Source organism: Erpetoichthys calabaricus, chromosome 5 (genome assembly GCF_900747795.2).
Source record: "Erpetoichthys calabaricus chromosome 5, fErpCal1.3, whole genome shotgun sequence".
NCBI classification, from domain to species: Eukaryota; Metazoa; Chordata; class Cladistia; order Polypteriformes; family Polypteridae; genus Erpetoichthys; species Erpetoichthys calabaricus.
The window spans coordinates 221,422,436-221,433,395 of NC_041398.2; the positions used below are offsets into that span (position 1 = coordinate 221,422,436).

Sequence of the window (10,960 nt, forward strand, 5' to 3'; positions counted from 1 at the left end):
TCCTAGAATGCTCAGGAGGGACTGAGCAGTCAACTGTCTACATTTATAGAACTGTATTCTGTTATAATTCACCATGGAATCCAAAGAGAATATTATTTTCTCCAAGAATGCTGCTGACTGGAGTTTGTATCTTCCTCTCCTCAGTTGTAAGCCGGCCATATCTCAACTATAATATTAAGTTATTGACATTTCCTCTTTGGGTTAATCAATTTGAAATCAATCTGCTTTACTGTATGTTAAACCTAATCTGTATATTTCTATGTGTGCATGAAGTGTTTTGTGAAATATCTCATGTATGTTGTAGCTGCACACTGGGTGCAGCGCTCTGGGCCGGCACTCAGTAAGCTACACTATACAAAAATAAATTGACTCGACCGAAGCATGCACACATACACACACAATTTGGAACTAAGAATTGACCTAACTGCATTCCTTTGGTAATGTGGAAGTAAACATCAGGAGAACATACAGACCTCACATGAACTATGCCCTTAAAAAAATGAAATAAATGTAAAATATTTTTTAAATATATCACTACCAATATGAATATATTTTAAAACATAAATCAAAGATAAATAGATTAAAATACATTGCACTACACAGAAATATACTGTCAAATATGTAAATTATTGTCATTTTTGTATAGTGCAATATATTTTCTAAAATATAAAAACACATATTGCAGGATCAATATTCTGTAAAACACACATATCCCTCTATTATAAAAAAAATCAATACAAGACTTTTTTCCTGCGACGAGATTTGATCTTTGGAAGAGAGACAGAGAGACACTTTCACGTCCCACGAGACAGTCAAGTCACATCATACTTACAACCTTTGGAAGCAAGTCCTGTGATACACATCCAGAGCAGCTTAGAGATAATGGAAGTAGGAAAATTCGAAAGTCTCAAAAAAATGAGAGTAAAGATCGCATTAGCGCAAACAAACATAAAATATTACTCGGTGAAATAACGGAACAGCGAAAAGAGATCGAATAATGTTTGAGGATGTGTGGGGGACAAGAGAGACAAGGCAGTGAGACAAAGGAAAACAGCTGCTGTACAGGCTTTTAAACATTTGAAGCACCGCACAAAATGCAGATCAACCGGCACGGCAGCAGCAGCAAGCCAGCAGCTGATCGAAGAAAGAGGAGGTGAAAGGCTGTGTTTTCGATTGTAACACCGTTTAAGAGGGGTTTCAGAAGAGTGACCGTGTCTCCTTGGGGTGCGTTCAGCCCCCCTCTTCACAACTAGTGCGTAGCACTGGCGGGGGAGGGGTAGGCTAGTGAAATACAAATCACGCGCATGGCAGCAGCAGCAAGCCAGCAGCTGATCAAGCAAAAACGAGGTAAAAAAAATGTATTTGTTTCCCATTGTATCACCGTGTAAGAGGGGTTTTGGAAGAGCAGCTACGTCTCCTTGGGGTGCATTCAGCTCCCCTCTTCACATCGGCGCATAACACTGGTGGGGGGGGGAGGGGTTGGTGAGCGAAGCAAGCAGGAGGCGAAGTCCCCTAGTTATAAAATATTTTAAACATGCTATAAATTCTAGCTATCATATATTATACATTTTTTAAAGTACATAGATATTTCAATGTATTTTAATATATGCCACTTTGTACAGTTATTAACTTTCCACTAATAAAAATCTGCATAAGAACAGGTGCTATAATTTTCTAGATTCATTTACAGTTAAAATATCTAGTCTGGCAGTAAATGTATTCATCGCTAGAAACTAATATTGAAAAATTACACATTTACCTAATTGTAATATTGAAAAATTACACATTTAAATAATTGCTAGTATTGTAACTTTTACAATGATTTTTCTTAAATATATCAGAAAATATTGAGATTATAGTACATGTTTGACCATGGAATGCACTGTAGCTCATATATGCTGACACGTCTGCCAGCTTAATGAAGTGATAGTGAGTTAGTGGACTCACTGGGAAGCCTGAGCCATAAATGATCTTTCAGAATCAAGGGGCAGAGCACAGAATATTGCATGTCACATACACAATGCACTTGGAAATATGTTTGTTACAGTATATTAAGGTAAATGTATGATATGTTGCATTACATTTCAGATATAACCTTAAAAATATACATTGATCTACATATCTTTATATATAATATGCTACCGTGGCTATTCGTTTGTCTGTCCAGGATTTTAAATCACCTGTAGCTCGCGAACCATTTGAACTATTGACCTGAAATTTGGTACACATATACTATGTGACATCTACTATCTGCTTTTGGGGTGATGATTGACCTCCAAGGTTATTCCTTTTTTTTACTTTTATTTTATTTTATTGTAGAATCAACTCTTGGTGGCAGCCAACAGGGCGGCCGTGCGGTGCATGCGGCCATGTGGTGCATGCGTACAGGCACCATTCTCATCCCTTCGCCGTCACTTCCCCTACCTCTTCATATCTCAAATCATTCTTGAGGCAGGTTGAAGAAAATTAAAGAAAATGTACTAAGTAATTGCAACACAAACACTACCTTAATCAGTTTTAATGCGAAGAGATGTCAACAAAAGAAAAGAAGAAGCGGGTTGCTAGGATGGAGAAAAGAAGAGCTGCTCAGGAAGCAGCAAACGCATCAACCTCTGAGCAAACAAATGCTAAACATACAGAGAAAGAGGATGAAAACCATGAATGCTCAAGTCAAGTGTATTCACTGCACGTTATCGTGCAGCGCGCCACTACTAGTATTTTATAATACATTGCAAGGTATACACATTATTCAGGTTCAGTAGATAGATAGATAGATAGATAGATAGATAGATAGATAGATAGATAGATAGATAGATAGATAGATAGATAGATAGATAGATAGATAGATAGATAGATAGATAGATAGATAGATAGATAGATAGATAGATAGATAGATACTTTATTAATCCCAGTATATTACAATCTATTTCATTTCCGTTAAGGGTGATCAAGAGCTGGATCTGAGGCTAAGGATCTGCGCTGGTATCCCGAAGGTTGCCGGTTCAAATCCCTGCCACTGCCAAAAAGAGATCCTACTCTGCTGGACCCTTGAGCAAGGCCCTTAACCTTCAATTGCGCCAGGGGAGCTGTACAATGGCTGACCCTGTGCTCTGACTACAAGGGGTATGCGAAAACTAACAAATTCCTAATACAAGAAATTGTATAAGGCGAAATAAAAAAAAGAACAAAGAAGAACAACAAGCTTCTGTGTCATCTTTGAGGCAGCACAATTAATCTAAGAACCACTATACTATTATTATATACAGTATGTCAAATTGCAATCATTAAAATAATCACAGTTTTACACTGTTCAAATAAATAAATAAATTCATATAGAACAAGCTTGGGGTTTCTTCACCTGTGAAGATGAATCACCACATATCCAATGCCCTATAAATCCTCCTCCAAAACAAAACAAAACGACGTCATCCATTTCATCTACAGTTTTAATTTATTTGTAACAAGTTTCAAATGTGTTATAGGAATGTTATCAACACAGAAATGACATCCTTGCCATCATCTGTAGTTTTCTTAAATAAGCGTTTTTGATTTCTAACAAGACACTGGTTAAGTTAAGGTAAATGGATTTAGTAGAATCCCAGGAAAAACCACAATGCATTATGCAACTTCTGTGACTTCCTAGCACATATGTTCCAAACCAGGTTGATGTTGTATCGACACTTCAAGAAAACCAGTCTTTAATTCCTTGGGTACATTTCACAACAAACAAAATCTCAAGATGCTTTGTAAAGCAATTTACAGTACTTTACCAGACATATCATCTCTAAAAGAAACTATAACAAATTATCAAGACACCTGCTTGGAATGTAACAGGATTATAAAATATTATACAGTACACATTTTTAAAAAAAGGTAGCAGAGTGGTTCTTTAGAGCAATGCCATAAGGGAACCACGTTTGGTTCCCAAAAGGTCCATCCACATGAAGGCTCCAGAAAGAACCTTCATTTATTTAGATCTGTAACAGGTTCCTTATAGTAAATAATCCAGAGTAGATGATAACAGAAAATCCCATCGGGTTCCTGATTTTAAAGGTACGCCTGCTTCAGATGATTACACGTTGCCTCGATCTTTTAGTGTCCTGCTTGTTTGCCTACATTAGATTTCTTTTTTTTTTCTCTACATATTAGTTTTTCAAAGCACAAACAACCCTTCCCAGAATGAAATGATGCTTTGTCAAGCAATAGTGCTGCAAGGAACCACAAGGCCCAGTAAAGAATTATAAAGTGCCACCAAAGAAAAATTATTTTAAGTGTTCGACAACCAACACAGTTCTTACAAGTTGTACCACTACTTACGAATACTGTCTAAAATTAAGCATTGATTTAACAGGAGCAAAACTATCTTCACCATTCAATGCAAAACAACGATTGACAGGTTCTGATTTTAACAGATAGTGAATATAGAAAAAAAAAACTAACACATCACATTAGAAATTCATGTGATAGACTATAGATTATATGGTTATTATATAAAATTTGCATTGTGACTGAAAATCTGTAATTGATACCAGAAACACTAAACTACTCCTGGAGGAAGGCGGAAAATTAATAACCATGAAGTGTCTTTGCAATTTTTAAAGTTTAAAATTTTAATCTCATGAACACTTGGTATATGTTGAATACTCTACCATTATCCTGTGGTGGCACACCCCATTAATATCTGGAACTGATATTCAATTTAACCAGCACATGCTGCTCCAATGAACCTTCACCATACCTAAATATGCTCAGACAGAAAGAATCCAGAAGGACTGCTTGTTGGCTGCATTTCTGAATAGATTCATGTCTTGATCAATAATCAGTTCATTACATTTCTTATGTTTCCTCTGAAAAGAGCTGATACATTCTGCACAAAAATGGTGTGTAGAAAAGTACTGGGTATCAGGCTGATATTGAAACCTGATTGTTCAGGAAAGACTGTTAACAGCACTATATGCTGTCCAGTTAGAAAACTGAATCAAGATGTAAAGAGAATTGTCACTTTATTGGCTACAAACAAAGAAAGGACTTCATAATACTTGTAACTTGTATAATTAAGAGGAACATACCAGATGATACTTAAAACAACAGAGTTCATAAGTAGTCCCAAAGTGTAGGGTCCAAGGCCATAGAAAGTCAGAGCCTCAACACACTTCTTCTCAAGTCTTCTCTGGCATCTCTTACAGTCACAAGAGCAAAACTGGCCTGCCATGTCCAGTGCTCGCAGCTAAACTTGACTCACTATGGTTTATTACAAATTCTCGTTGGTCCCAGAAAAGCATGAACTATCTGTACTATTCAATAAAAAAGCAATGACTGAGTAGCTTTGTTCTAAGCAGGTGCTGAATAGAAAGAAATAAACACTACCTATCACATTAGAAATTTGTCTGAGAACCGATAGATTCTCATGGTAGACATTTCAGGAAATTATATTTAATTTTATTCATTTTAATATATACTTCAGGTATATTTATACAGAACATTTTATAATACATTGACTTGTTACAAATAATTTGTTTCCAGTGATCTGACAGTGCTTTAATAACTGAGCTTTCTATTAACTTTATTTATTGAATGTTACTGCCCTATTGTGCAGATTGATGTGCCTCGCATCTCTATGGCTCCAGGACAGGCTCGGACTACCTTGAAAGAGGGAAGGAAATTTAATAAACAGAAGGATTGGTCGCCAACATTGAGAAACAAAAAGTGCCACTGAGGCCTCTGGCATTTTGCTCACCAGTTTCATTCCCAGATGGAGCGGTTTCAGGAACATTCTGCATGTTCTCTTTGAGTGTGTGGGTTTTCTGTGAGGATTCTAACTTATCTTCATGTGCCTGGCAACTCTAAACTTTTCTCTTTTTTTTTTTTTATTTGTGAGTGTGTAGGCTTGCTCTAAGATGTATCTGTGGCTGGATCCCACCATGGACCTGTGTAGTACATGTCAGGCTCATATGGTGCTACATTGAAAGGAGTAGTTTCAAAGAATGGAATGTGTCCCATAAAAAGTGTGACTTTCTATGAGTCCATTAATACAGGGCATTTCAACGTTTGTTATTAGTAAAGCATTTGATGTGAAATGCTAGCTGGTAATGAGATCTTCAGCAAAAGCACATGGACACATGCTGGTAATAGATAAACTTCAATAATTAATCACATTTATATAGCGTTTTTCTAACCTACTCAATGCTATTTACATAGATAGCGGGGAACCCCTTCAACCACCACCAATAAGTAGCATCCACCTGGATGATGCAACAGCAGGTATTCTTGCTTCAGAACACTCACACCACATTAGTTGTTAGGTGGTGATGGATTGAGAAAGATAGTTACAGATGGGGTGGTTAGAGGGCAAAAATTACCAGGCCATGGTGAACAATTTTTACAGCATCACTGCACTTGGGCATTGGGATCCATGCACACACAAGGTAAAAAAAACCTGATGGTCTCAGCAACACCTCTTCCAGCAGCAAACCAAGCTTTTCCTTATTGGTCTCCCATCCAAGTATTGGCCAGACCCAAACATGCATTGCTTCAGGTGGAGTACCTGTTCTGAAGAGCAGGTGGTATAGCTGCTGGCCATGGCACCTGCACTCTACTGTTGCGAGTTACTGCTTCACAAAGTAAACCATGAGCCACAATGTGGTACTTTAGAACTTTTGTGACTTTCAGATCTTGGAACTGTTAGGTTAAATAGGTTGAATTTGCTACTCTCCTCAAAACTTCTCTTACATTCTTGCAGTATATCACTAGAGGTGACCAAGCTGGAATAATTTTAAAAGTTCTCGCCTCTATTGGATCCCACAGGACTTCAGAACACCTGATTTGAGGACAACCTCATTTTATTAAACTCAACTGAACCTAACATTATTTTTAAAAAGGGTGTTCAGTTCACCCATTCAAGCCTTCTTTGGGATGGGGCAGTTGTAGAAATTGCACATTCAGTTCTCACCTCTATTGGATCCCACAGGACTTCAGATCACCTGATTTGAGGACAACCTCATTCTATTAAACTCAACTGAACCTAACATTATTTTTAAAAAGGGTGTTCAGTTCACCCATTCAAGCCTTCTTTGGGATGGGGCAGTTGTAGAAATTGCACATTCAGTAAGTAGCAGTGGGCTTTGGGACTTAAGATCACCACTGGTGGGGTAGCAGTCGACGGTGAGAAATCAGAAACTAAATGTAATAATAACAATAATAATAATGATAATAATAATAATAATAATAATAATAATAATAATAATAATAAACTCAGAAGCAACCCCTTAAACTAAGCAAAACGCAGGAAAATCCACACACAAAACAAAGGCACCAATTACTCCCTGGCAAGCCGGGTTGCTCTTTCAAAGGTCGCAATTCACACCAACAGTCCGTTTTGCATGCTCCACACAGCTGGCAGCCCTGGAGCTTTGGTAATAAGTTTAAAATGGATGCAGTGACAGGGCATTGATTTATACTGCACCACTCCGGCTGAGAGGGTCTGCCCGCACCACACCACAGCCTCCTGAGAAAGAGAGAGAGAGAGGGAGAACGAGTGCAGGCTTTATCGCGCTTTACAAAATGAAATCTCCAGAATCAGGGCTCTAAAAACGCTTTCTGCAGTCCCGATCTGAGTAAACCTCCTCTCATTTATTTTATTCTCCGATAATATTCAGTCTTTCTCTATAGATGACGCTACATGCCAACATTTCAATGCAACGAATATGCGGACAAAGACGTACAAGATGGGATAAAGAAAATGCGAATTAATTGTTTGGCCAGTAAGAAAAAATCTCACGATGGTGTAGTTTATGCCTAAAATTCGAGTCAAATGCACAATAAAAGTAAATGGTATATATATATATATATATATATATATATATATATATATATATATATATATATATATATATATATATATATATATATGCGTGTGTATCCTCGGTAACTGTTAAACAACGGGGTAAGCTAACGATCGAATATAATTATTACGAATATTAAAATCAAAATAAAAACAAAAAACTTTATTCGGCACATGTTTGAATACCTGTTACAAAAAGGATATCCTTTAAAACGCCTGACGGGAGATTTAAATTCTAAGAAGTAAAAGATGGGCAACATATCCGATGTGCCGTAAAAGTGCACCGCAATCTATTTTTCAAACGTTTTATCTTGGCCAACCGTCGGCAATTGGATGTTAAAGTAAAGTATTCATCTGCTGCGTTTTATTATCTCTCTGCGCTGCCACTCGTGGAGAATAATAATAGCAGGGCAGTGCGCGACTTACCAAACGAATCCTCAGACAAGCGGTCAGAAACAAACCCACATATCAGAATAATCAAAAGAACCAAAAGTCGCGTGCTTCCATGTTACTATTGGAAAGTAGAGCTGTGACTTTAAAATGCAGGAGGGCTCTACTGCAAGCGCGAAACTAAAATGCTAGGTTTGGGTACCGATTTGCACACAACTGAACGTAAGCAGCCGAAGGTGCCTTATAAGGGCGTTTCGACTTAAAAGAGGGAAAACCGAATCATACTACTTATACCAAAATGCTTGCTAAAGTGTTGATTGATTAATCCACAAAATGTTCAAGCTGGTTTTTTTTAAACGGTTGAAACAATACGCTCAGCAACCCCACTGATTCTGGAGGGTTGTGACCCCTAGCGATCCTAAAAAATTCGAACTCTTGGTCTTCCAGCTCAGTCGTCCAAGAGGCGGTGGAAGGAGACCTTACTTGCTTAAGCAATTTCACTTTTGCTGTATGCATCACATGAATATAACAATTTTTTTTTTACCAAAAAGACTAACAAAATGAATCGTCTTAAAGCATCATGTTAATCAATTCAAATGGAAATGGAAGGCTATGCGGTTCTAGTAAAGACAACAGTGTGCATTTATCAATAATTTGACGACATTCAAACACTCCAATGCAAAATAAAAATAATAAACACGAAATCATTACATTAGCACCTAAGATGTGTAAAGCCGGCATGATCAGGCACAGCCGATGACCTAAAGACATGCCCACCACCTCGAAAGCAACTAACTGGCAATAATAATATGCTATTCTAACGAACATCCCTTATAAAACCACATACAAGCGTCTGAATAACACAGTAATGTGACATGTGTGTTTGTCTCTTATGGCTTGCGAATTAATTGGTCTTTAAATTAAGGTTGGAGGCGGTGTCCCCAACAGCAAGGATTGAATCAAATGGGAATATATCCCGATATGCATCCATATTCTAGTATTAAGAAGTCCCCCTCAGACGTATACGGTAATTGATTTATTTATGACAAATGCGACACAATACAACACCCGGCAGCCCATGCTCCGATATTTCGACTTACCTGAAAAGCAAAATTTGCAAAATGTAAAATATGCCCTCTCAGTGTAAACTGGGAATCAATTCTTATTTAAAAATATGAAATGCAGAGAAAAGAGGGGAACTACAATTCAGGTTAAAAATTGTTGAGTTTACGTTGATATGACTTTTTATATATGCACATATATAGTTTATAGCTCAACCACTAATAGCAATTCTCACGACGAGAACAAATCCTTCTCAAACCGAGCAAGGCGGACTGCAGACATTACCACCACAACCAGTGATATTAGTGAATGCACAGAAATCATACATGGGTAAATCATTAGTTATTTAACACGTTCTGGGCTGTCGTCATTTATAGGATTTCAAACGAGGAAAATTAACTTACCACTTGCTGCAGCATCACTTTTCAAATTGGTTAGCCAAAGTAGTAGAAAAAATAGCTTTTTCAGACCAATATATCCAAGAGTATTCTCCATGACTCAATTGAAACGCTTCTGTCCCACAGACATAAACTCCACGCTCCGCCGTGCTGTCCCTTTTTAAGTAGTGAAGTTTAATTTAAAAGAGGAACATCGTGAGGAAGAAGAAGACAATCAAAAATGGAAAAAAGAGAAAAACAATAGCCCACAAATTCAAAGCAAATCAAAAAAGAATAATTTTCCCAATGAAAAAAGTCAAAGACCAACGCGAGCCGAGTCAAATGTTTGTTTGCTCCATCTTTATTGAAACGTTCCAGGCAAGCGAGGAAAAAATGCATATGCTGAAGGAAAAGAGGAGGAGGAGGAGGAGGAGGAGGAGAAGACCGGGAGATTCACTTGTTACGGGAGCTGTCCGCTAGCACTGGGACTTGGATCTGTGAATCCATTGATCTAAAGAGGTGCTCAGGTTGGAGCTAAGGAGCGGGCGCACGGCTCCTACGGAACGGACTCTCTACTTGCCCCTTAGCTGCCTTTTTTCTCTTTCCCATTCAGTGATTCGCTGTGCAGAGCGACTCGATCGCTAAGCTCGCAATGCCATCTCTGGGCAAAATGTGAAGTGAGCAGCCTTCACTCGCAATGTAGAGCGAGCGAGCAAGCAGTGCAAACATGTGCGTGCTGTGAATTCTACTGCGAAGGCACGGACGGGGACTTGGCAAACGGGAGAGGAGAAGCAAACGCAAAAAGATGGGTATCGACGCGCACGAGCGCCGACGCTATTCCGGAGACAGGCACACTCGTATTAATCTTTATGATACACACTTTTGGCAGCCATACTACAGATGGACTCAATATACACTTAACGGGACTGTTTCAATATTTTTCACTTCATCGTCCCAACCCTGCAGCTTACCCTGCAGCAACAGAAAAATATCATTAGGAAAGACATTAACGACCGTTAAGGGGTTATTGTATCGTTATTACTGCTTGCAAAAAAATAAAATCAAGCTATCGTGTGGTGACGTTTGCTTCATCCCGTATTAGAGCTTTACTTTTTTTATTAACCTATTGATGGACGGCCCTGCTCTGGAAAAAGCGGTTTTAGAAAATCGGTGTTTGTATAATTGCGCGTATAACCTGGGATCTGTGTGTCACTTCTCACTTCTCCGACTCCTCCCTGAAAAATAGATCATAAAATGCTGGACTCTAGTTATGTCAACAGGTTTCTCATAA

At 38.2% G+C, this 10,960-nt stretch overlaps 1 protein-coding gene across 1 annotated transcript in view; it reads right to left on the reverse strand.

The window, feature by feature from the left end:
- The window catches only part of dcc (DCC netrin 1 receptor), an 899,751-nt gene extending 889,160 nt beyond the window's left edge, over window positions 1-10,591 (reverse strand). Inside the window, exon 1 of the mRNA XM_051928027.1 lies at window positions 9,697-10,591. Coding sequence (XP_051783987.1) covers window positions 9,697-9,787 — 91 coding nt within the window. The 5' untranslated portion in view covers window positions 9,788-10,591. The remainder of the gene's footprint in view (window positions 1-9,696) is intronic.
- Between the last annotated feature and the right edge of the window lie 369 nt (window positions 10,592-10,960).